This window comes from Dermacentor albipictus, chromosome 5, assembly GCF_038994185.2.
Source record: "Dermacentor albipictus isolate Rhodes 1998 colony chromosome 5, USDA_Dalb.pri_finalv2, whole genome shotgun sequence".
In the NCBI taxonomy this organism is placed as follows: domain Eukaryota; kingdom Metazoa; phylum Arthropoda; class Arachnida; order Ixodida; family Ixodidae; genus Dermacentor; species Dermacentor albipictus.
In genome coordinates this window covers 30,679,489-30,706,930 of record NC_091825.1, presented here as the reverse complement: position 1 = coordinate 30,706,930, position 27,442 = coordinate 30,679,489, and the positions used below count along the sequence as shown (strand labels likewise).

Here is a 27,442-nt window from a genome sequence, read left to right as displayed (position 1 = left end):
AGATCCGACGCACACCATTTGACCAGATCGGAATGGACTTCTTGGGCCCACTTCCTGCGTCAAGTGCAAGAAAACGCCGAGTTATTGAGACGACTGATTATCTGACTCGCTACACTGAACCAAAGGCTCTTCGGAGAGGCACAGCAGCAGAAGTGGCGCGATTTTTCACAGAGACTGTTGTGTTAAGACATGGTGCACCAAGTATGGTAATCACACACAGAGGAAGCGCATTCACGGTAGCGCTTTTAGGAATAGGTGGGAAACAACTCACACTGTACCATATCTGCTATACCTACAGAAAAAGTCAAAATAAACAAACAGGGAAAAATCCCGCCCACTCAGATTGGTCACCCTCAGGGATCCTCAGGCGCCTCTTTTGAGCAATAATTCCACAAGATTGAACAAAAATTATCAACCTCTAGTTAAGGAACTACAAAACATTTAAACAAAGGCGTTAGACCCTCATAAAATTTTATTTTAGTGAATCCCTAGTCACTTTGGCATTTCAGGCAACACAGTCGCCCGAAGTTAGCACACGCCCCGTGTGCCCACTCAAAATGATACATATCCAATACCAAGCGGCACATGCAATGATCTGCGTCTAATGCCATCCAGAATGTCAAGAATTAGTTGGTGGGAAAGTGGCAGGGCATAAACTCCGTTGTATATTAAATAGATTTGAGAATACAACACAGCATTCCAGTAGCACTGAGCCATTCTCTGGAAACAGTAATACATAGCTTTCACCTAGGCACCGCGTATACAAACGGTTTTTTTTACATAGTATAGAATGACCAACAAGCTCTGTTTCCTCTAGCTCGGAGTCAGAAGATACTGGGCACACCTTTTGCACTGCAGTATTCATGCTCCACAAGAAAAGAAAAAATAAGTCACAAATAGCGTTCTGGAAGACAGGTCGATCTCACCAACAAAATATTGGGGCCATATCCAACAAGTGAACTGCCCTAAAAAAATTTAGGAAGTGTCAAGCATTGTGGAAAATTATTTGAGCGATATAACATGTTCTCGATGAATTGTGCTTTACCGAGTTATCACTGTTCTGCACCTTAAGATTTCGGCGAAGTATCCTTTGATCTTGACATTGCAGCAACCTGTGGTGTGACCTTGTATATCCTTGAAGCACAAGTGAGCTGCAAGTAGCTGTTTTGTAATCTAAATTTGTGATACCTGGTGTGCTAATTAAGAGTGTTATGGCATGCAAGGGGCTAATTAGACCTTTATATGAGGTATGAGAGAGCGCGTCCCAATCTCTATTTCCATTTTCTTTTATAATTCTATTTAATTTGTTGGCTTGTGTGAGCCTGTTTATATTTACAATGCACGTTTTCTCTAAAAGATAAGGAGTACCGGTTCTCCGCCACAATGCCACCTTTTCGTACGGATGCATTTAATAAAATAAGCACACGCCTATTCCCACATATCAACTGAGCGGCACTGTTTTCCGGGGAAGGAAATTCATTCTAAATCGTGTGAAAAATTTGAAGTATGAAATTCTATGGAAGCTTTCGCAATTTCGAGACAATTTCGCACACCCGAAATCAATTTGCGAAAAAGTGGGTTCACCAAAAAAATTACCAAAACGTTTCTCCAAAATTTTCTTGTTCAGAAAATAGGGACGAAACCAAACGCAAGTTTACATATATAAGGCTTTTGCCAGCCCAACTCGTCCAGTTGTGCCCAGGCCGATCAATTTCAATGAACGAATGAGCAATTCCCTCATGGCACGAACCTGAATTGGCACATTCGATACCGGCACGCATTAAGTTTTTTCCTACAGCTCGGCTCAGCATGGTGACTTGGCAGCACATGGTGTCATGCGTCACGACTTGCATCATTGCGGGAATTCTGAATCTGACACTGATGATGTTATTAACATCCCCTTCGGAACGACGCGGTGACAAGTAGTCAAATGATCTGTTTCAGCTAATTTGGTATCATGATTAGAGCTGACGGAGTGCCGCTTGGTGGTCGCGCTGAAATGTCCCTAATTTCTGTGCGTGTCAATATAAGACACGCTCGTGACGGCCAACTAGGGCACGACACGCAATTATCTCATCTACTTCGCAATTAAACGCTTTAACAGGCGGACCAGTCCATTCCTGACAGCACGCGTGAGATGCGTCCCGTGGATGCAACCTGGGAGGCGGAAGCTCAGTGTGACTGCGCCCAATCGGTTCGCGAGCCGGATAGACGGACTCCTCGGACGGGATTAGAACGCGATGGAATAACAGGCCCCACTCTGCAGCACCGTTATGCAATGAATTTATTGCTCTAAGCACAGCAAATGTCGGCTTAAACGCACATGCCCGACGTAAAACAACGTTTTTCTTCTTTTTATATCACAAGAAAACCTTGGTGAACGATCCTGGCAACGTTGAACGGCTGTTACAGGCGGAGACACCTAAAACACGACAGAATAACTCAAGCTTTGAATGCCGGCAGTTTCTTCAGCTTCGCAGGGAGAGGCCTTCGTCCTGCAGTGGACATAAAACAGGCTGATGATGATCTTGATGATGATGGAGGTGGTGGGCCCCTCCCCCCCCCCGCCCCCGAAAAAAAATCCTGGGTACGTGCCTGAATACGACAGTACGGTCCCCCATCGCATGACTACCGCCGTCATTGGTGCGTGTTTTTGTTCCTTTAACCTAAATGGAATGCCCGATTTCATAAAAGTTCCCTCTATCATCCAACCTTACTTTCTTTAATTTTCCATTTTTTTCTGTGCGAGTGTAGCGTTCGTTTCGTACACCTTATATTATGGCGTCAATGCAGCCAAGTATTAAACGTCAGTAACATCAGCAACTCAATAGTGAGAACTAATAAGCGTACAACAGAAAAACACTTAGGTATGCCAGACAGAAACGGTGATAACAACTAGAACGGTAAGAAACATTAGGTGGCTTGAACGGGTTACCGTTTGAGAAACCGAAACAGGTGAATCTATGAAATGCTGAACTGCTATGAAAGCTATGAATGCTATGAAACGCTAACCAGGAGGCGCTGTACGGCCTTATACTTCCCTCTGGCGCACACGGGTCGACACGACCTTCTGCTTATTAAATATTTGTTATTCGATATCTTAGCAACATCAAAACAATTAGCGCCCGCAGATTCATACTAATGTTTCTCTGGTGCGCGTATGGATGTTTCGTTTACTTATTTGTTATTTATTCTCTCAACTTTACTATATCCACAGTCCGCAGGACCATTTACTTAGCAGAAACCAGCGTGCCTTTCCGTGTGTTCAATCAATGATGTGTCGTATACAGGTAGGCCGTTACTCGAGGTAGGCCGTTGCTCTGTGTTTTCCGTGTTTTATTTTGTTTCTCTTCTTTGCTAGCAATTCACATCGACACCCACGACGAAATCGATTAATCCTGCAAACTGGCCAACGCAAGCAAAAAGACACACTCGGCACAAGTGGGCCAGCACTTATGAGCCGCGTGTATCTTCCGACATGCCTGCTGTTAACACGCCCAAGAACGCGTACTCGGCGTCAGTCACTGCCCTTACAAAAAAAATTGTTGAAAGGTCATTGAAATATTATTGTTCAACATCAACAAATGACCTTGAAAGATCATTGGGGAATTGTTGAAACATTATTGAGGAAATTGTTGACAGGTGTTGATAATTGGCCCGCGACATTTTGTCGAAACATCATTGTGGCCTCTCAATTTGAAAGATCATTGGCATATCGTTGAAACTATGGTATATTTTAATGTTGAAAGCCCATTGAAGCATTGTTGAAGATGTGTTGTTTGCCAATGTTGAAAGCCCATTGAGGTATTGTTAAAATGTGTTGTTTGTCAATGTTGAAAGCCCATTGAAGCATTGTTGAAGCTCAAAATTGAAAACCCATTGAGGTATTATTGAAATCTGTTGTTTGTCAATGTTGAAAGCCCATTGAAGCATTGTTGAAGATGTGTCAAGTCTCAAAATTGAAAGCCCATTGAACTATTGTTGAAATGCGTTGTTCGTTAATATTGAAAGCCCATGGAAGAATTGTTGCAGATCTGTTGAACATCAACACTAAAATTATGTTGAAAATCCTTTATGCCCCACTGGGTATTCAGCAGTTTAAACCTGCACTTTCGTTAAAATACTGCTGAGCTATGTTGCATATAATTACCTTTGATGTCACGTGGGTATGTTTGCTGTGAGAGGATAGGGATAAAATTTAAATGCAGGCGTTTTGTATCAGAGGCCTCTGTCACCCTGGGCTCAAAAGCATGCTCCTAGATTGCCTGTAAGAAACCATATCTTAAAGCTGCTAGCAGTACTGTTATGCCACCTTTTTCAATTGTCAGAGTGAATGGTCCTCCACAAAATCAAGAGTGCTGAACTGATGCAGACAAAAACCATTTTGCTAGGTGAACTGTTTATTTGTAACCAAACATCTGTGTAAATGTACAACCATTTGTAGTTTGAAAACATCAGAACCTTCTTAAAAACTAAAAGTACAAACTTCCTGCAGCTTGACACCATAACAAAATTGAATACAGAAGATGTAGCCTGTGGCCCTCAAGTAAAACACATTTCCCAAAAGAAAAAAATTTATAAATATAAATACCTAAATAAATAAATGTACAAGCAGACTGACATGACTAAATAAGAACACTCAAAAAAGGTACTTGCTTTCTGTATTAGGTAGCCAGTGGTACTATAACCATGGCACGATTTGCTTGAGCCCACAGTGCTCAACTGAGACCTAATATGCAGGGAGGTTATCTTTAAGTTTCATGGAATTTATTAAAGACTGGCTGTTGCAGCTAACATAATTTTAGATACAGACTGCCGAACATTACTTGCATGAGAAATCGAGACACCATATATGGTCAGCTGATTAACAAAAACTCAGTTCCCAATAAATGTTTTTACGAATTGTAACCGGTAATTTTACAAGGTGTATGCACTTAGAATGAATTTCCAGAATGACACCAGTAACGAGACACATGCCATCAAACTGGCTGTAGAAATGCACTGCTGTAGCACTTTTTTTTTAACAAAATGCACTGTTATGCACTGAAGCACGAAAGTAACCGGAATGCCCATGTATTTCTCTCACATTTATGGAAAAATCTCGGAACTGGCGTCATTGGCTCACTGGCTACAATTTGCAAACTGAAATATGTGCCGTGATGTTATAAGTGAATTAATAAATTTAGAGAATCAGTTTAATGTCTCCATTTCTTGTGCTAGTAATGTACACCTCTGAATAATCCAGCTCAAGAACAGGAATTACGCTACCTGGCACAGACAACTTAAAAAAAAACTGTAAAACTGAAAAAGGATCCCTGTACAATCCTTATTTGTTGGTTGAATGGTGTCTTCCAATTTCAGTAAACCTTACATACTTTTGAAACATGGCAATCACAATAAGTGATGCTTATGGGAGCAGTTTATTATGCTGCATTGCTGTTGCGTGATCCAGTTGTGTTTTCTGCCATGATAACGTTCCTGCGCAGGTCATTACATATCAAGTGACTTATTCATATTAACTGCTTCAGACTTTTATATGAAAAAGAAACAGGTATTAGTGATGCGCTGGAATACAACAAAGTTACTCATTGTGTGAGTTCCGTTTCAATTTTATTCATTGCCACAAATAACGAAAGAATTCACAAAAAAGATATGGTTTCATGCAAACATGAAAGGCACATCATTGCCATTACCGGAGATGTTTTGTTGCATTTTAAATTTAAGCGGACTTATACCTATTAATTTTTACTCATGTATTTTAAATAGCAATAAACCATTCTTACAAAGTTATGTAAAATGCAGTTTTTACTGAACTCTGACAATGGCACAGATGCACTTGCAAGTGTGCGATTCCATGCCAAATCAACCAGCGTTTTTTTGACAGCACACATATAGCTGACACACTGCCATATGCTTGCTAGAGTTCAAAACTCGTTACCCACTTTTATTTATTTTTGCCAGATATCTTGTAGCATTTTGGTGACAGTTTAGTTTTCCTGCTCAGCTGAGCTAGAGGACATCAATCAAATTCTTTTTCAAATGCACATTGTATTGATTGAGGCCTTCAAATGGTGTGCGTGGAAATACGGTGAAGTGATGCAACTGCCAAAATAGCCAATTTTTCAAATATTTGAATGCTTCAAGTGCTTTTGGCACTGGCAAAAGTGAGTCAAATTGCAATCCGAAAAATTCATAGGACAGAAATTAAATACAGAATTGTAGCCCAGGTGACATAGTATAGCAGAAAAATATTTGAAGCGCTGAAGTTCAGCTGATCGCCTTTAAAAAAAAAATTCTAATCTTTTGCAAGAAGCTTCACGTTCAAGGAAAAAACAGCTTTGGTAGTTGGCCAAAAAATGCGATACATTATTGGATAGCTCTATGTGTCTGCTATGCATGTGTGAAGTTAAAGAAGGCATTATTTTTAAATGCGAGAAATTATTTTTTGAAATTTTGTCAGCACCAACTTTTCTCGGAAGTGCGCACAGCTTGCCGGCTGGGATTGCAGACGACAAAGCTGGCTTCGTCTGCAACACAGATGACAGAGAAGCGGTGTTAGGGTCTGCATTTTATTTGCAAGGGACACATGCTCTAACGCAACGAGGCTTGTGTTTGGTGTGGGCCAGGTAACTCATACAGCCATTGCACATAAAATATCAATACGAGGTCTGTTAGAAAAGTATCCGACCTTTGGCTGAAGAAAAAAAAAACTGGCATAACTGGAGCGTTGGAAACCTAATCACTTTCAAAGTAGTCTCCTTGGGACTCCAGCCACTTCTCCCAGCGGTGCTGCCATTGTCAGAAGCATTCCGAGAAGGCTTCTTTCCGAATGGAGTTTAGCTCAGCTGTCGTTGCAGCCATGTCTTCTCTTGTCTGAAATCGCGCTCTTTTCAATGGCCTCTTGATTTTGGGAAACAGCCAGAAGTCGCAGGCGGCCATATCAGGAAAGTAAGGAGCCTGTCGAACTGCAGGAGTCTGGTTTTTTGCCAAAAAAGTCTGAATCAAGTGGAAGAAATGCGTTGTCATGATGGATGCGCCAATTTCCTGTTGACAACTTCGGTATCTTGTGCCAAACAGCATCACATAGGCCATGGAGGACATCCCTGTAGTAGTCTTTAGTGGTTGTTTGACCCTGTGGTGCGTACCCGTGGTGTACCACACTGCGGGAGTCAAAGAAAGCGGTCAGCAACTTTGACATTGCTGCGCACTTAGCGGTCTGGTTGGTGACGTGGAATGCTTCCACTGTAACAACAGGGATTTGGTTTCCAGGTCGTAAACATACACCCAAGACTTGTCACCAGTGATTATGGTGTTCATAAAGTTGGGGTCACTGTTTGTAGAATCCAGCATGTCTATGAGACTTCAACACGAAGCTGCTTTTGCTCCACCATGAGCAGCTTGGGAACGAATTTCGGCGCAACTCTCTTCATGGCCAAATCTTCGGTGATAATGGAATGTGGATAAAATGTGCTGATGCCCACCTTTTCTGCAATTTCTTGGATAGTCACACGATGGCCCCGCATCACCACGGGGTTCACTTCGGCAATGACCTGGTCATTTCGGCATGTTGATGGCCGACTGGAGCGTGGCTTGCTCTCCACCGATGTGTGGCCACATTTAAACTGGTTGTACCACTCCTTAATCTGTGTGCTACTCATAGCATAGTCATTCAAAGCAGTCTGAATCTTCCGAATGGTTTCCACTTGGCTGTCGCCCAGTTTCTGGCAAAATGTGATGCAGTAGCACTGCTCCAGTCGCTCCGGCATTTTCATTGCAATAAAAAACCGAGAGCACTGTGTACTACGTCATTCAAACGCTGAGTCCCAGCAATTCTCGCTATTGGCAGGCGGGAAAAAATTCGTGCATGCGCGAAAAGGTTCAAGGGTGGCTGATGAAAACGCGCTTGTTTCATATTCATCAGGTGTCTGCAAAAAAAAGTCAAATACTTTTCTAACAGACCTTGTGCGTATTAATATGTGAGGGAATCCTGCAGTGTTAAAAGATATCTTTCATGCAGTTTACAAAAAGCAATATCGGCTATTATGTAGACAGTAAATCCAGGAAGAGCGCTGATATTGTTCCTACAAAGCATTTTAAAGGGCTTGTCACATTGCTATGCGACATAGAGGGAGCAGGACACTTTGTGTCCTGCTCCCTGAAGCCCAATGATGATCCAAGTAGAATACACCTTCATAATTAAGACTGAAAACCTACATGAGTATGAACGAATTCTTGTGGTGTTGTTTGCTACCACTGTTTCAGAGCCGGAACATGCTCATATATAAAAGTAATGTGTGCCATGTTCAGTCTGATGTGGTCAGACACCATTGGCGACCACTTTTTGCGTTCATGTTAAAAAAATACGAGTTGAGACTGCAGTTGCAGCGCTTGACGTCACCTGCCTTCATGAAGATAAAAAAAGGCAGTCAGTTTGTTGAGTAGTTTTTGTGGCTAATTATATTAACAATCTTTCCTTGCTAGATGACATGGCTTAATATATTTATGCTATATTTATGCTGTATGTGTGATCCACAAATGAACATTATAAAAAATAATTTATCGCACTTAAAGAATAATACCTTTTTGTTACTTGTCACATGCATAGCAGACATGTAGGGCTGTGTAATGATGGGTGACATATACTTTTGTGCCAACCACCAAAGCTAATTTGTTTACCTTTAACATGAAGCTTTTTGCAAAAAAAATTGAACTTTACAGTTTTTTTAGCTGATCAACTGAACCTCCAAGGCTTGAAATATTTTGCTGCTATCCCAAGTCAACCCGTCTGACTTTATATTTCTTTTGTTCCTTCTGCATTTCCCTACATTAGAAGAAAATTCAAACTTTGCAAATTTTGGCAGTCACACCACTTCAGTCTCTTGACATGAACACCATCTGGATATCTGGATCATACAATTTCCCTTTCCAAAGAAATGTGTATCAGTGCCTTCTAGCTTAGCTGGGCAAGAACAATACATTTTTGCCAAAATTCAAAAAAATGTTTGCAAAGGAAAATAAATGGGGAGCAAGAGTTCGGAGTTTCAACTATATCTGTGATGGTAAAAAAAACGCTGGTTGGTTGCCCTGGAATTACTCAAGTGTATGTATGAAAGCAAATTTTCTTATTGTATCTACTCAAAATCATGCAAACTTGAAACGGTTGGCCATTATGGAACAGTTGACAAAATTGGGTGGTTTGGCATGAAATGACTTAAGTAACTTAAAGAATATATTAATAAGGAAACACTATCCTAACTGGAACCATATGAAAAACTAACATAAAAATGTAGTGAACTATAACAAAGCACAGCACTTGTATTCTGGATTGAGCAATCCAATGTGGGCTTCTCAGGAGACTAGCATAATTAACATAAATAAAATTAACATAAAAATGTCAAGGCATAGAAAGGCACAACATTTGTATGCTCATTTGAGAAATCCAAATTGTGCCCTTCAGAAGACTAACATAAAAGATAAAAATTACGAGAGTTACAAAAGCACAACACTTGTGTTTTGGTTTGAGCTGTCCAACTTGGGCTCTTCAGAGGCTATTGGTCCCATGCCAGAAGCGAGGCCAGAGTTCTTTACATAGGGCATGTTGGTACCAGGAAATTTGCGACACGTGAAGCCTGCGAAAACAAGAAGCCAGAACAAGTTTTAAAAAGCAACTTCCACATGCAAAAGAATGGCATGCAATATGCCCTCGTTATAATGAAATTGATTTATGTATTTGTGTTGCTTTATTCTAACTTTCCACGAGTACAGCTTTACAGCACGACCATTTAAATTTATTCAATGTGGCACAGGATTCCACTAAGTGTCAAGTGCAGGAAAGGGCAAAGAGGAACAAGACACTAGCAAAATAATTTTATGAATATCCTCAATGTCGAAGATGTGAACTTTGCTTGCTGAGAAACAAAATGGTGAAAAAAATTCATGTTGTTCTTAAATAAACCTGAACCGACAACTAAAATTATTTCTTGTAATTTTCATAATTAAAATGTGCAGCACTTCACTGTGCTTTTCCATGCTCCAAATACAATACTGGCATGTCACTAGAATTGAGTGTGGCTTCATTTGATGTTAAGTTCATGAGTTCACATGCAATCGGAATGTACTTCTCGCCTTACAATGACTTAGGACTTTCTACATTAAAGGAAACACTGCTTACAGCAAAGTATATTTCATGCCTCAACAACTGAATGACTTACAATGAGGATGCCGTGTAGTTATGCACCAAGCTGCTTAGCATGACAGATACGAAGAAATGCTGTCTTTTAAGAGCCACATGCCATAGGACTGACTTCTTTAACCCTTTTAGTGTTTACTGCCAAACATCTGTGGCTGTGACGGAACATTCTGAAAACATTTGCCTTTTCAGAACAGGGTTGCCTAGCATCCCCCTGGAGGTGCTGCAACCTTCTGAGACTTCTAGAAAATATTCTTATAGTGCTGTCGCTCTTTGGGTTTCTCCAAAACTGATTTTTCACTTAGCTCCTTGGTGTCGGTCATTGCAGTAATTTGGGAGTGTTGCCCCAAGTTTTTGTTTCATTACACAAACAAATTATGCTGCTTAATCCTGCATAAAAAATAAAACACGTAAAACTGCAAATACTGAAATGGTATTGCCACTTTATTGTTATTTAAAAATTAGTTACCAGCTTATTTTCTCGGAAAGTCACTCTGAAGAATAAATTTGCAATAAAAATATTAAGGATGCATGAAAAGTGATTTTTGAGACTGAACCGAATAAAGCCAGAAGCAAATCAAATATTGGATAGCTTCTCAATAATGAACAGATGATATCACAATTAAGGTAAGATGAGGTTCACATCCTAGTATTCTTTAAGTTAGCAAGTTTCTGTCATTGTTATGAAGAGCTGTTTATTAAAAGCACAAATGGAGCAGCAAAACGTTTCTTCACATGCACAGGACTCTTCGGTAAGCATAAGCGATTGCTGTACAGCCTCTAAAGTACAGCTACCTAAGTAACGTAGCCTGGTCTGCTATTCTTAGAAGTTCTTATGTTTTATGTCTATACTATGTTATTGGAGGTGAAAATTTACCGTACTTTGGCTCAAATTTCATGTTTTATTGGTGTTTCAACATATTAGAATACTCGCATTCACAAAGTGACCATTCAGACTAAATTGAATAGGACACTATTCAATTCGAAAGTTTTGAGTATTTGCACACCACAAAAAATATATAACTCCTAAATTAGAGAGGCATATTTCTCCCCAAAATGTGATCCTCAACGGCCCAAACAAGAGCGTCAGAAAAGCCCATTCATCTTTTTGATAAATTTAAGCCCATAATCTACTTGGCAATGGTTCATAACCCTGTTAACAGGTAGGTGGAGTAAGGAAGCAGGAAACAATTCTAACAATTTCAGAATGGGAGTAGTGGACATGTCCGATGGTCTGTAAGAAGCTTTATACAATAGGCCCCAAGAGCCTATTCTCCATTCATTGAAGTATATGGGGAAAAGCCACATAAATATTTTTTTTTCATACCTTAGAATACAAAGTGATAAACTGCGTGTTAATAAATACGAGTCATAGGTTAGGTGCTTAGAATGAGTAAGCGTCCACTAAACATAGTACTGTTGAAAGTGAAGCTGGCAACTCTGTCCCTGTTGTTTCTTTGATTGAAACAACCAAAAGAAAATTGCCACACCACTCCGGTTCCCTCTGCTGAAAGGCTGCTGTCTGGCATAACATGGACCTCCTTCAAGATAGGAGCAACTTTAATTCGATGTGGTCTGTTAAAATTGGTGAAACTACTGTTTCGCATCTCGGAACCTGGAGCGCTGTTTTGATTTCTGCAATTTGGTGAACGTGCTCCTGCTCGAGCTGAGCAGTAACCACACTTGAGCATAGCTTCTCAGCGATTCGTGTATTAGAACAACACTTTCAGGCTACTTAAACATGTCGTCCATGCCAATAGATTTGGAGCGTGCTTCACAGACAACTATTCCTTGCAATGACAGCCAAGTAGCACTGCTGCTGTGCAAATGCAGCTCATTTTATGTGGTGGAGCCGCTAAACACTTTCAGCAGTGAAGGCAGCTTTTAAGTTTTAGAAGCATTTGAGTTGGCGGCATTAGGCACTCATGATCATATGAACAGTCATTCCAAATGGTAGGCTATTGTAGCACATAACTGCACACACGGGCTACTTGAAAGTCGTTTGCTATGCCATTGGCAAGTTCATAATTTTAGAAAAAAATGTGAATGTATAAATGCAACCGGAAAGGATATATGGTACTTGCCTATAACAGTACTGACCCTGGTGGGGTCAAGAGCCTCTTTTGCCCCTTGGTGTTCCAAAACCCAAATGGCCCATGAGCTCCTCCTCTGTGAACACATGGTGAAGCAAGGCCCTTGAAAACTTTCCTGGTCCACCATGGCAGACCATGGTAAGCTGTGCCAGGATAACCTTCTCAATGTACACTCCTACAACCTATGTGAACCTGCATGTTTAAGTAAATGTTAGCAAAACAGTTTTAAGCCTTTCAAGCACATCACACAACAGCCCTACTGCAAATAAATTACAAAAGTACCTGTTGCAAATCTAGAATGCTAAACTTGACTTCTTACTAGCTTCTTATGCTGTCTGGATGCCACATGTTTCAGAAAAATAATCCAGCACAAACAAGAATAATAAACCAAAGGATCCAAACATCTAGTACTTGAAAAAGGGGAGTACCAGCGAAACACAAATGACACACACACAAGGAAACAGCATTAGACCCGGACGGACGTTGGGACGGACCAGCTTCCGTCCCTGTCTAACGCCTTTTCAGTGTGTGCGCATCCTTTGTTTTGCTAGTACGCCCCTTTTTCAAGTTCATCATGCACCAACTGGCCCAAGAGCTTCGCTAATGCACATCTAGTACTATTTATTGTGATTACCATTCTTAGGATACTTCATATTTTCAGGTGTTTTCTCTATTTTCCCATCCATTAGTGTCAATGGGTAGCCCATGGTCTTATGGGGAGATTGGGCTGCTATGTTGAGTGAAGGTTCAAAATCAACCGTCGGAACAGCTTGGGTGACTGGGTATGCGAACCTGGGCATATGCCACTTTTCAATTAATCTCTTTCACGCTACCTTGGGCAACTGCTGCTGCTTGTGTTGGCAAGCAGCATTAGGAGCTCGAAGAGGGACATGATTGTCGATCATTACTAAGATTACCACTACACATCACGTTCGCTTGCTGTGCTCCAGAAGTAATATGCGAGATTCCACTCCACTGTATGAAATGTACATAAGCCGCAAGGACAGTATGTGCCAACCACCACCTCAATTAAATTAATCGACTCGCAAAGCACAGGCTCCACAAGATCACGGAGTGAACTCGGAAGTTTGTGGACAGCCAGTTGATGTCCATGTCAGGGACCTCCAGGGAGACTTGGTCATTTCCTCGATGTGCATCATCGTGCCGTCACACATTGTATTACAATTCTGTCTGTCTCATTGTACCACCGTTCTCATAGTCATCACGTATCACCACAATTCAAAATATAGACACTTATATCTACTGTTTATTTAATCTTTATGGAGAATACTTTAAGCGTGAGTTTTTGCAGAGATCATGAATTCTACAGCTTAAAGGAGCACTAAAATAAAATAAAATAAAATAAATTCTGCCAAAACCACCATATGATGTTTAAGCACGCCATAGTGGGGAACTGGATTAATCTTTACCAAATCAGGCTGCAAGGTACATGGGCAGTTTTGTATTTCACCTCCATCAAAATGCGGTTGTTTGATCCTGTGACCTCGTGCTTAGCGGCGCTGTGCCAACACCCCTAAGCAACTACAGCATGAAAACACTAAAGAGAAAAATTATTTTAGATGCATCTGTAAATGACCTTCCTACAATTCAAGAGATCCACTCGTACCGTGACAAGAGGCTGAGTAAACTGTAAAAGCAGCAAGAGGAAAGATTGGTGGCAGTGTTGCCTTGAAGTTACCACATCAGCTTGCTGTGACGTCATGGATTTTGATGATGTCTGTTCAGGCGTAGCAATTTTTTTTTACAAATAAAGATGTTCATCGTATTCCAAAAACCCAAAATAAAAAGCGTCAGCAACTTTTACAGAACCAATACAGCCCAAGTTTGAAAAAATACTTGGAATCCATGATGTGACAATGAGGTGTCAGCACGAGGATTTTGGGGCGATACTCAGAAAATTGAACTTTGAGCTTTATTTTTTGTAATAATCAAGCAACTACGAAGAAATTTACAGAAGTAGATATTCAAAATGATGCTTTATTTTAAATTCATTTAGGGTGTCATTAGTGTCCCCTTAATACAAAACAAGGAATGCACTTGGCTGCGTAATAGGTTAACATGCATCACTAGTTCTCATTATGGTAGGATTATCAGTATAGCAAAGGGTATGCACTGGCTGCTCCAGAGGGGAGCCCTACCACTTCCCCTCAACCTCCCTATTTCCGATTTCTTTATGAGCAGTGATGCAATTTCTGTATCTTAACGAGACAATGCCAAGGAGGTTCATGCCATGCTGGCTACAGTATGTGGTGACCGGCACTTCACACCGTCCAGCTCAGCATCAATCTTATTGGAATTTGGCCATGAAATGCAGAAAGCCCCGATCACTCCTCGTTCTTCAGCCAACTTTCTCAATGGGTGCTGCTGTTCTGGTTTGATACCTCTAGCAGCACACTGCTGTATGACATAGGTCATAATACCTTCGTTTTAATAAAACTAGAAAGATGTGCACTCATGTAGATCACTAATGTCCACACTAAGTTTCTGAATGTCCCTCTCATATCAGGCATATACACTGAAAAAGGCACATTCTGCGTTTAATATGTTCACAAGTGACACTGAAATTCACTCCCAGTCCCGGTGCAGTTGCAAAGTCTTACAGCTGAGTGCTTAAAGGCACCATGTCTCCTAATGAAGGCAATCTGCACCAATTGATCACTGGAGTAAATGCCTTGCAGTTGCATCAGCAATGTTGTTTTTTTTTTCTGCTTCCTGCAATACATTTTCACGGTATCACTGTATTTGATCATGGTGACACTACAGAATGGATGGCCAAAGAATGCACCTTTAGCGTTCCAGCCGGGGCATCTCCCAGCTCATTTTGAATCTGAAAAAAGATGTCAGTATTAAAACGTGAAGCCACGATGCAGCAAAAGCAACAATCAAAACAGCTACATGGACGATTAGGCTGACATAAATGGACGGATACAAATGACTAGTCATTGAATACACTAAAGTGTGGCCGCTCTTGCCAATGGCAGTGTGAGCTTGTCAAATAATTTATTTCACATTCCTCTACTTATTTTAAAAATTATTTCCACGCACCTACTTAACTGTTATGGCCACATATTAAAGGCAGCTCCTTCATATAAAACCACAGTGCTACATTCTTTTACTCCCCGTCTACCTGATGCTACTGAAGTTTTGCTTACTCTCAAAGAAAGAATTTCACAGAACTGCTCTTTCGACAAAGAATTATTCCAAGCTTTTGGCAAAGCGTCGTCATTTAGTTCACAACGATGCGCTCCCCTTTCAATCTGTTCACTCTATAGTGCTTGGATTCAAAGCAAAAATAGCTTTTCGACATAACTAGCTACTTCTATGGCCACAAGAAACAATGCTAATTATTGATGTTTATGTTGCCGATAACGTATACATGCCGCCTCGAAACGCAGTGGGACGACAAAGCAGATATGCCAGGCATCTCGTTCCTTTACCGATTTTAAAACTTTGTTAAATCAATCAGTTACTGAAGTGCGAAATGCTGCAATTTCACGAAATTACATTATTTTGAATGTTGTAGGACCTGGAGTGCCATGAAATCTGCCTTTCCGTGAATGCAAAGAGCGCCTACGCGAAGCCGTTTGGGCGAAGCACTCGATGGCGTCGAATGGAGAAGATGAAAAAAAAGTTGAATGCGCGCGAACTGGTAGAAAACAAAACACACGCGGTTGGCAAGGCGTATAACTCGATGATTTCGCAGCACTCTGTGGCATCACCCCTATTGTATCTCACGTATCGCATAGAATCGCATGTACACCCTTCAAATTCTTTATTATTATTGCGCGACAGCCTCCTCTATGTTTTCCGATCGCGCGAACATCGGCCGCGCGGCGTATCAGGTAGTGGCCTAGAAGCACCGCGTAGTCACTCGATCCTGAAGGGAACAGCGCAACAGAATACACTTTCGCCGATCCCACCGCCCCCCGCAATTACAAGCTCGCCCACACGCCTTGTACTAGCGTGGCGCAAACGAAATATCTTCGATTACAGTACAGATCGGATGGTTTCACGTCGCATTGTTTTGCGCTCATTAACAAGGCTAACTTAATCGGTGCTCGAACACCGTATCAGAAATCATGGCGTACAACATGCTCTGTTTTAGCTGGCACCACATAGCTGCCTTACGTCACCACAAGCGGAGTGTAAAGTTAAACCAGCACATAACTCCATGTTATATACCACAAAGCTGGTGCTGTACAACCAATTCTCGCAACGGAAGGATAGTACTAGGAATGAAAACTAGAAAAGAGGCGCGCGGAAGACACGCACAAGCGCTGAAATAATTCCCGCGCTTCCGTTCACCGCGTACGTCGCAATGGACGAACAAGGGAAATTCGAAACACTCACTCACCCTTGATGCGGCCGAGTCGGAGGCGATCATGGCGATCTTCGAGGCAACAAGCCCATAAAAAGCGAGAAACACGCAGGAATACTCCAAAGATGTCACAGCGAAGCACACAAAGAACGCAGAAAACTCGGGAAGCTGTCAAGGCGTGCACGATCTCGCCGGAATGCGCCAAGCATCAACAGCATATACGCGCAATCATACATGTATACTTATACAAATACACGCTTACATTATCATAAATTTTATCATTTCATAACAAATGTGGTAATGTCATGTTATTACTGGACAATTGTTGCGATTTGCAAGTGTATGAAAGTTTTTGCTTCGCTTCTTTGATGAACTACTTTCTTTAGCGCAGTAAATCAGTGCACCGGCCTGAGCTAATGGGATGCGCTGGAAAAGGCGCCAAATTCAAACGTCGCAAACGCCGTGCTAATTTGTGCGCTCCGTTTTCGTCGTTTGGATTAAAAAAAAGGTAATGCATGCCGCAACCATGCGAACTCAACTATTGACCAGAAAAGTATAGAAACGTCGCTGTTTGTGCTTCTTATTTCGACGTCATGGCAAACTGCAGGCAGTCTGTCGTCCCATTCTTTAAACATTTGTGCCTGTGCTTCTGCGCTGTGAGATTTGTCACCGAGAACGTATAGCAGCGCAGATTGTGCTTGGTGGCTGAGCAGATTCCCAACACATTCGCCAGCACCCCGTCTAGGTCACAGAACAGAATTTGGCCTCCATGTGAAATATGAGCACCATGTCGTAAATATCGGCCAAGGTTTTCGTTTCGTTCTGCAGCGCGCTAACGGGTAACATCTAAGGGAAACGCACTCTGTAAAAACGATGTTCACTCCTTTCTCCGCCGCACCTGCCGTGGTGGCATAGTGGCTGAGCTGTTGCGCTGCTAACCCGAATGCTTGGGATCTAATGCCGGCCGCGGCGGCTGCCTTTCGATGGGGGTGAAATGCAAGAGCGCCCGTGTACCGTGCGTTCGGTGCAGGTTAAAGGACCCCAGATGGTCAAAATAAATATGGAGTTTCTTACTACGGTGCGCCTCATAATCAAAGCGTGGTTTTGGCACGTCAAACCCCAGACTTGAATTTTGTGAACGTTCTCCGCCACCTTGACCATATTTAACATGGAGGCATGCAATGCCGTTTCCTAACACATAGCCAGGGCACTGGCCCCTTATAACGGACGCCGATGGAAATGCAGGATGCGTCCAATCACGAGTTTGTCTTCTCAAACTGCACACACACATATATATATATATATATATATATATATATATATATATATATATATATATATATATATATATATATATATATATATATATATGTGTGTGTGTGTGTGTGTGTGTGTGTGTGTGTGTGTGTGTGTGTGTGTGTGTGTGTGTGTGTGTGTGTGTGTGTGTGTAGGGTGTTTCTGCTAACTTTAGGCCAAGTGTAAACTCTATGCACTCTATGACGACGTGACTACATGCATGTTGCTCCATTTGGTGTGTAGCGTGTCGCGCTATTTCTCTATTTTGCTTAATTAGCTAATTAGTCAAGGATATAATTAACCAACTTCTGAAGCAAGGAAGTTAGGAAAGAAATTCCAATTAGAAAGTTGCAGAGCAGTTGGCAACACGTCTGAATAAACAGTTTCTGTCTTTCTATCTGTTAAGTGTTAGTGTTTTTCAGTTTACTGCGGATGCTCGCGAAATACAAAAAACACCACGTGACATGCCCGCCTGCGAGTCGTGATTGCACTGCTCCTAAGCCTTCCGCGCACAAACGAATACATACCATTTAACCGGTGTGAACACCCGTCTGCTTATCGCCATTATGAACCGCAGCGAGGGAAGCACGTCGCTGGCGTCAATACCTCAGCCAACGCCTTCGTCACTGCCCTGTCGCCTTTTAAGCGGCAACACACCCTGCTCGATGGTATGCTCGTTTGGGAGCGCGGCAAGCACGGCGCGCGCAAGCGGGTATATGTCAAGTGATATTTCTTGTATTCCGCGCGCATCCGCAGTAAGCTGAAAAACACTAACACTTAATAGATAGAAAGTTAGAAATTGCCTAATCGGACGTTTTACAAAGTGCTCTAGAACTTCCTAATTGCAATTTTTCGCCTAACTTTGTTCCTTCAGAATGGCTAATTTTCTTGACTAATTACAAGAATAGCGTGACGCATACAGGAGTGATGCAACATGCATTTGGTCGCATCGTACTATTGTGCATCGGCATATTTTTCCACTCTGAGTAAAGTTAGCTGAAACCCGTGTATATACGTCTATGGTTCAAGTAACGTGAACCAACAGCCTGTATATATGCAATGGTGATCAAGTGATCAGTAAAGCAACATATATGTGCAAAAGACGCGCACATACATATGTGCGTGTGTTTTTCACATATACTTCGAAACTCAATATTGCTCGTGAATCAATGTTATTCAACAAAAAGTTAACAGCATTTAGTCAACGACTTTATTGTTGGAAACTACTCAACAATGGTTCAATACTCAATACTATTCAACAATATGTCAAGAGAATTTAGACAACGACTTTATTGTTGGAAACTACTCAACATTGGCTCAATAATACTCAATACTATTCAACAATATATCAACAGAATTTAGTCAACGACTTTACTGTTGGAAACTACTCAACAATGGCTCAATAATACTCAATACTATTCAACAATATATCAAGAGAATTTAGTCAACGACCTTATTGGTGAAAACTACTCAACAATGGCTCAATAATACTCAATACTAGTCAACAATATAGCAACAGAATTTAGTCAACGACTTTTTTGTTGTGAACTGCCCAACAACTTTATTGTTGAATTATGGCTTCGTGGTTTCAATAATTGTTGAGGTATTGTTGAAAGGCTATTGAGTCAACAATTCGTCAACAATATGCCAACAACATTTCAACAGTCATTTTCATAAGGGTGCGCACGACGGTTGCGCAAAAGCACGTACAAATGGCACTCGGGGCATCACCTCCCCACAGCGCTTCCCATTCAAAGCGTCGTTCGAGGCACGGTCATGGCACGGTCGCTCGGTCAAAACTAATCAGTAGGTACCGGGCTCCCTGTCGGCGACAGCCCGGAGGCCCGGTATTGCGCAATCCGGCGCCCGCCCGTTGGCGTGGGACTCGCTTGGGGCCGCTTCGATCGACACTAGCGGGGTGCTCATAGGTGGCAGAGCGGGCGCTTTCAAAGTCGTGTAAACAAGCGCGTAGTCGTCTTCCGGCTGCTGGCAAAAGTGTGCGTGTTCGTGTGCCAAGCTGTCAAGAGACATGGCCCCCCTCGTGCTCGGCTACTGGGACATTCGAGGCATCGGCGAGCCCATCCGCTACATGCTGGCCTACGCCGGAGTCCCCTACGAGGACAAGAGGTAGGCGTGGCTCCGGCATCCTGGATTCGCCGCGGCAGCGCATGCCGGTTTCCCGCCTCGTCCGGTTACGGCTTGCGCCACACATTGTGGCCTCGACACGAGGCAGGGGCGGGGAGTTCGAGCATTTACTTGGCGCCGTGCCAGAACAGGGCGACGTGCTTCCGTTGTGCAGAACTCTTCACGCGAATGTTTGCGTCGGCATGGCGATTATAGGCGGCATTCCAAAGGGAATTGCAAGTCACACTTTTTTTCTTCTGCGAATTATTTCGGAGTTCTTCTCTCCGCCATGTTGGCAGCATTCCAATCGGTGTGGACGGCCCTAGGTACCCAGATTTCATTGGTAATTAACCATGTACATACTATGTCAACAAGCGGCCGCATGTCGATGGCGGCTGAATGCATAACAACGTTTGTGCCTTGTGTGTTCGCTCCCTCACCCCAGGTGGTCAAGCATAATCTGTAACCCATGTGTCTATACGGCTTACCTTATGACTCCGTGCGCTCTTTCGCTACGTTAAACTACAGAAACCCAACTCTTTTAAATACAAGAAGTCGAGTTGGAAGCAAGAAGCAATAACATAAATTCTCATAACGAGGTGCATGTATTTCAACGGGTTACGTGAATTGGCCGGTGTGGTGTACAGCGTTTCGGCTGCGGCGGCTTCTACGTAGAGCTGACACGCCGTCGTGTTAGCCAGAGATCAATGGCAAATATAAGGTCGTTAACCAGATGATCGCCATCTAATCGTTCTTTGCATTGTCGAGACTAAATGCACGCCATATTTGACGAGTGCGCTGTTTTGTGCAGGCTCGGGAACGAAGAAATGCGTCTAATGGTCTACGCCTGGCATATTATTCCTAGTGGAAGCGCATGCTTGATCCAGCTTTTTATGAAACGCCTAAACAAATATCTCTCGCGTACGCCCGCACGTGTGCCTGATTGCCAGGTGGCGTGCGCCGATAAGTTTTGTGCCCACTTTCTTTTCCACCACGCCCTTCGGTTGATAGTCGGGCGTTTTTGTCTGGTTCTCGTGTATCCATGTCTCCACGCCGTACCTTCTGTCAGGATTAATCTCTACAAACTAGCTCAATTTTATGTGGTTATCTGTCGATTGTCTAATAACGGCACTTTTATTAAATTCTACCTTATGCAGGCACTCGCGGTGCGATATAAGAGCCTTTTTGTGAGTCATAATGCGCCGTGCATTCAACTATCGACATTGATGTGTTCAAAATAAATGTGACTGCGCTAAAACCACTTTCTGTAACAGCGCTGTCATAGCAGGCAACCACGTTGGTGTCCTTTCTGTCTTGCTGTTGGCGGCTCTAGGATCTGTTTTAGTGCCGTTTCCACTAGGCAGCGAGATTGCGCTTTTTTATTGGATTTCTTGGCTTCCAGGTTCCTTGTGCTTAAGGCATCCTACTGAGTAAATAACTTTTAGAGATTGTCATTCGTTCATATTGTGCAGAATTTGACGATCCACATTTAGGGATATGGATCATGACCGAAGGTTAGGAGAAGTAGTGAAAAAGGCTAACAACTGCATACTGGTAAGCGCAATTCCACGACGGGACAGAGATAGACACATAAGAACAGCACAGGCACAAACTCATGACAAAATTTTATTCCCAAGACTTCGCCTACTTAAACCCGCCGTGGTTGCTTAGGGCCAGACAAAGAAATCTTCCTTACCTCAGTAAGGAAGCCTTCATTGCAGTGAGGCTACCTTATGTCACTCTGAAAGCTTCCTTACTGAGGCGCCCTCGGTGAAGGCTTCCTTGGTACTTCCTCAGCATAAGGAGCCTAACAATGAAATCTTCCTTACCTCACTAAGGAAGCCTTCATTGTGGTGAGGCCACCTTATGTCACTCTGAAAGCTTCCTTACTGAGGGGCCCTCGGTGAAGGCTTCCTTGGTGCTTCCTCAGCATAAAGTAGCTCCAAAGCTACCTTCATGCGTCCTTACGCCGCTCCTGGCCCTGAACGAGCGCTTCACCTCACTGCTTTACCACGTGGCATTCTCTTGCGCATGCGCACTGTCGCCCACCTGCGGAGAAGCGCGAGCACGGTACGTTTTGCCAGGCACGTTCATTTCAGTCATGCGTGCGGCATAAAAGCATTGCTAGGCGTTGCACGACGCCGGCGTGCCAGCGTTGCTGGAGCACATCAAGTTTCGCACTGTAATGCGCGGCTTCTTTAGATTTAGTCAACAAAACTAGAAAAAAGCGTCCACGCTTCTCTATATTAGCTCATCAACTTAAAGATTGTGCGACGATACAACCTTTTTTATTGAATGGTGGTGTTCTGGTGTTCGCCGAAAGCTTTTAAGAAATCTCGAACCCAGGCACGCGGCAACCGCTCCTTAGGTGAGGACGGAGGACGGGTGAAGGGAGCTTTCAGAGTACGCTTGCTTCCTCCATCGGTCCTTCGCTGTAAGGAGGCCTCACGTAAGGTTAGGAAGCGCTCGAAGAAAAGGAACGTTTTATTGTTTGGGCCTTAGTGGTTATGGTTTTGGGTAACTGAGCACGAGGTCACGGGATCGAATGCCGGCCACGGCGGCCGCATATCGATGGGGGCGAAATGCGAAAACACCAGTGTACTTAGATTTCAGCGCACGTTAAAGAACGCCAGGTGGTCGAAATTTTCGGAGGCCTCCACTACGGCGTGGCTCATAATGAGAAAGAGGTTTTGGCAAGTAAAAGCCCATAATTTAATTTGATTCGCCTGCTTAAGTACACAGCAGACCAGTATCGCTCAAGCATGCTGCCCATCAAGCCAACCAATGCACCATACCAAGCAGCGTACAGATTACAGCATCATTTCCAAAACCTGCTTTTCTTTGAGACACAAAACAACCGACATATCGCTAATACAGGCACTTTCCTTCTTTCTGATATATGCCTCCATTATTTTTCTGGCCAAGGTATTGCCACTGCTGCCTATAATTCGATTACTGGAAAGAATTGGCTCGCAGGGACAGGACCTACAGTGCATAGGCAAATTAAATGAAGCTTTGTTAGCTACAGAGCGCTCTTGTTGCCGCACCCGATCGTTGACGCATGGACGGGTTTGGCTGGTTTGTTTGATGCATTGGGCCAGAGAAATGGAGGCATATCATATTAGAAAGAAAAAAAGTGCCTGCATTAGTGATATGCCGGTAGTTTTGCATAGCAAAGAAAACAAGTTTTTAGATATGATGCTTTACTCTATACGTTTGCTGGTATGATGCATTGGTTGGCTTGATGGGTAGTGCGCTTGCGCGATCCTCGTGTGCCGTGTACTTAAGCAGGCAGACAAGGATCTGTCCCATCTTGGAATTGCGCTTATCAGTATTCAGTTGTTAAGCATGAACCAACTAGCCAGGCAACAAATTTTGTGAATGAAAGAAACCTGCCGTAACACTGCCTTATTTATTTACTTTTTTTAGTTGCTGATCTACATCGCCCAATGTTGAGCATTAGAATAGGGAGGAAGAATAATATACATGCGTATATATACAGATGGTTGATAGTACAAAGGAATTCATCTAATACGTAATACAACACAGCATTAAAACATACAGTAACTAATAGAACTTTGCAGCTACGGTTATAATGAAATCCAAAAGGAACACAATGTAATACAACGCAATATAATAAAATAGTGATTAAGACAACGTTACGCCTGTGGTTAAGCTCTTTAGTGTGCGCGGTTTGTTCGTGCTCGTCTCTATTTCTCTCTATCTCCCTCTTCCGCTCTTTCTCTTTTTATACCCTTTCACCCTTCCCCCCGTGCAGGGTAGCCAACCGGAATCGTCTCTGGTTAGCCTCCCTGCTTTTCTGTGCATCCCTTTCTCTCTCTCGTGGAGGTTATTAAAAGTCTTGGACTGGAAAAGGTGAACCTCTTATTCTATCTAAAGAAAAAGAAACTTGTGTACTAAACATACAAATGTGGCGACTAAAAACTTTCAAATGCAGATGACGTTGCTGCGACAATTTGATGCGGCAGTATATTCCAGTCGTGTACAGTCTTGGGAAAGAATGAATGCTTATATAGATTGATGCAGCATTCGCAGTCTTGTACTTTTGGTGGATGATCTGTTCTGGGCTATATGTAACTTGGGTTTTTCATGTACTATCAGCGTCAAATAAAACGTGAACAGCGGAGCGTGTGGCCCACGCATACGCGAAAGTCCTGTGCGCGCCGTCCAATCACCATTGACAGGCGAGCACATCCGGCTTCGCCGCACGACGATCGTTTGGAAGTCCAACGGCCAAAAGTGCTCGGCACGCCCGCGCCGACTACCAGCAATACCGCGCTGCGCGAGTTCACCGATTGAAAGAGTGAATGTGGCACACAAGCGTCAAGCCACATGAGCGAATCAATCTCTATTGGTGACGGGGCAAACTGGGCAACGCGCACCGCTGTTCAGGCCGATAGCGAGCTATGCCACAATACCTTCGGGAACGTCGGCGAGCTATGCCACAATACTCGCCGTAAACTGCAATATTCTAGCTTCTGTTTACGTTTATTTTTTTCTGCCTTTCAAATATAAGAACCAGAACAGAAGCAAAATATCTCACCATAGGGGGATCACGCGGTGCTGCCAAAGCGCATGTGCGCGCCTGTCAATGGTGATGACTGGACGTTGCGCACTATAGCTTCACTTATGCTAAGGCCACGCGCTCCGCTGTTCACGTTTCATTTGGCGGTTATAGAGCATGCCCCTGCACAAGCCAGTCTTGCCTGTGTAATTGGTGGAGAAAAGTTCAAGTAGTAAATATTTCCGCCGATTTGCGAGGAGTGGCCATCCCAAATTAACACGTATTTATGATGACCTCTGAGTGAAACAATAGTCGGCGACAACTAACCGGGCTGCGCGTTTTCTTTTTATTCGTTCCAACTGATTAATGGATGTTTGTTTCTGGTCCCAGGCCAAGCAACCGTGCTGCGAGATCAGACGAACGTTTGTTAGTGTTTACTTATGGGGGGCTCTCGAGAAATTACGTTTTACAAAATTTAATGTACGACTATCCTTTGTTGCCACGCTCTATATACCATCATTCCAAGAAACGTTATTCTTAAAAACCACGCCTAAGTACTTACAACTGCTTACCTCAATAAATTTTAAGTGTGTGGAAAGTAATGTGCGACAAGCGGCACCGTCTTCTTACTGAAGCGAACGATATTGCACTTGGCCGAGTTTAATTTCATGCTACACTTGTCGCAACACGTCGTCAGTGTCAAGTCACTTCGTAAGATGCTTGAATCAACAGGGGACGTAATTGCGTGGTATGTGCAACAATTGTCAGCATACAGGCGTATGGGACATGTGACTGGAAGGACGCTTCCCTATGTCGTTTATGAATTTCAGAAATAACAGCGGGCCCAAGGCGGACCTGTACTACGCCCGACAAAACGTTAGTCTCTGTTGAGGTCGGACCCTCAAGAACAACGCGCTGCTTTCTACCAGTCAGATACGCCTGGATTCATTTCAGCAATGATGCTGGAATTTTCATGGCGGACAGTTTTAGCAGTAGAAAGTCATGGGCACCAGAATGATCAGGACCAAATGCAGAACTAACTTGAACGTTTCTGAGTAGCGAAGCAACTCCATGTTTATTACGTGTTCTATTACGTGTTGGTGTTACGACTTCACCATAATTTACGTTATCTATAATATCAGGGACAGCTACTTTACTGTTCGTTTTACTTTAGACATCCGGAGATTTTTCGGATTACATTTTAGTTTGTCACCTAACATGCTCAGATATGTAGCCTCTGCTTTTGTAATTTCTTTGTTTATTGACTCGTTTAAGTCTTTCACCTTAACATACGTGTCGGAATCCGGGCATGCGCAATATTTGCGATGTAATCGGTGCTTTATGTTAATGATTCATTGAATGTTCCGATTCAGCGATGGCTTACTACTGTCGTGAGGAAGCTACGATGCGTGAGGGGACGTGGATTTGAACCAATGACGATATTTTAGCTTTAAATGAGCGTCAGGCAGAATTTACGGCAATTTTGGAGGTGTGTCGTCGTAATACTGGTAGAAAGCGGTCGAGTTCCAGAGATAGGAATAAGTAATCTGATTTATCATTAAAAAAAACGTTTCGTGGTGGTGGGCTTTTTCGGCGCATAGCAGTATACGTTAATGTTCCAGCTAGTAACAACTTCATAGTCGCTTGTGCCAGGAATTCCTGTGAATCTGGACACAAGATCTCGATCGTTAGACGGAAACAGATCTAGTACGCTTTCGCTAGCTGACTCTAAGCTTGTTGGTACTGGAACGAGGAATTGGCTTTTGTCAGCTCGCAAAACGCTATGGAGGTACGAGCTGAATTATTTTTCGGCTGAAAGCTTTCTAATTTATATGGGGAATGTAAAAGTCCCCACCATGCGTTGTGGTTAACGAAAGCAGTACGTCATTCAATTGAAAAAAACAATCCGGTGGCTTGCAGTCTGGAGGCCTGTAAGACGATCCATTTGCTATAGAGTGGCCGTTTGCAAGCATCAATTTACACCGGACCGTTTCAGGAAAGGCTACTTTTCACGTTGATGGGAGTCTTGCTGAGACTGCTGTGGATCAAAACAAAAACACCACCACTGTGAACTATTGCGGTCTTTTCCGTACACATGGTAGTCTGACGGAAATATTTCGCCGTTGTAAACTGAAGTCTCTATCCATGATTCTGTAGCAATCCCTACTTGAGGTTTTGTCAATTACAGAAACGATTCAAACTGTTCTTTCTTTATAAATATTTTAGACTTCGACAATTTGCGACAATGAGATTAAGGTTGTGTGCAGTCTTCCGAGATAGGGCGAACTGTGGTGGTTATCCGTCTCTTCTACGTCATCAGTACCAGCATTATACTTGTAGCCTTTTTTGCCTATTTTCAGCTTATTGAAAATAAGTTTGAAATCGCCGCCACGTGATATAGCGACCTGAAACAACTTCTAGCGCTCAAGACGAACCGTTATTATTCTTATTTCTCTTACAAAAGCTTGCTCTCTTTGGGGGCATATATTTTCCCAGAAAATAAGCCATCTGACGTGCCTTTCCTTTAGCAGAGCGTTTCCTGTACGTAAGTGTCGCGAACGGCACGCTCAGGTCAGTGTGATATATATCGTCGTCCAAGGAAAGTAGAGGTTGCGCAGCATTCGGGAAAGACATGCAAAGTAGATGACTATTGTTTGGCAAGATGAGCCCCAATCTAGGTAAAATATTTTCCGAATGTTTCCGCAATAGGAAATCTTTCGAAATTTCCGTCTAGCGAATATACGTGCAAGGTCCTTAAAGCTTTTTCAAAAAATTCGTTGCACCGGCGCGTTCACTATCGCGAAACATTTTTTTTTTTTTTAAGTTGGACTCTTGTTGCTCTAACTCCAGCACGACCATTTGATGGCGAGTCTGAT

General features: G+C 42.9%; 1 protein-coding gene and 1 long non-coding RNA gene across 2 annotated transcripts in view; one reads left to right on the top strand and one right to left on the bottom strand.

Annotated features, from left to right (window-relative positions):
• Positions 1-4,382: 4,382 nt before the first annotated feature.
• On the bottom strand, positions 4,383-16,809 carry LOC135913846 (uncharacterized). The gene is made up of 4 exons (XR_010568133.1): positions 16,658-16,809; positions 15,089-15,130; positions 12,274-12,474; positions 4,383-9,629 (listed from the first exon to the last, which is right to left on the bottom strand). It is a non-coding gene; the product is annotated as an uncharacterized lncRNA (long non-coding RNA).
• Positions 16,810-19,669: 2,860 nt separating this feature from the next.
• Positions 19,670-27,442, top strand: part of LOC135913845 (glutathione S-transferase Mu 2-like) — a 34,592-nt gene continuing 26,819 nt past the window's right edge. Inside the window, exon 1 of the mRNA XM_065446545.1 lies at positions 19,670-20,044. Coding sequence (XP_065302617.1) covers positions 19,947-20,044 — 98 coding nt within the window. The 5' untranslated portion in view covers positions 19,670-19,946. The remainder of the gene's footprint in view (positions 20,045-27,442) is intronic.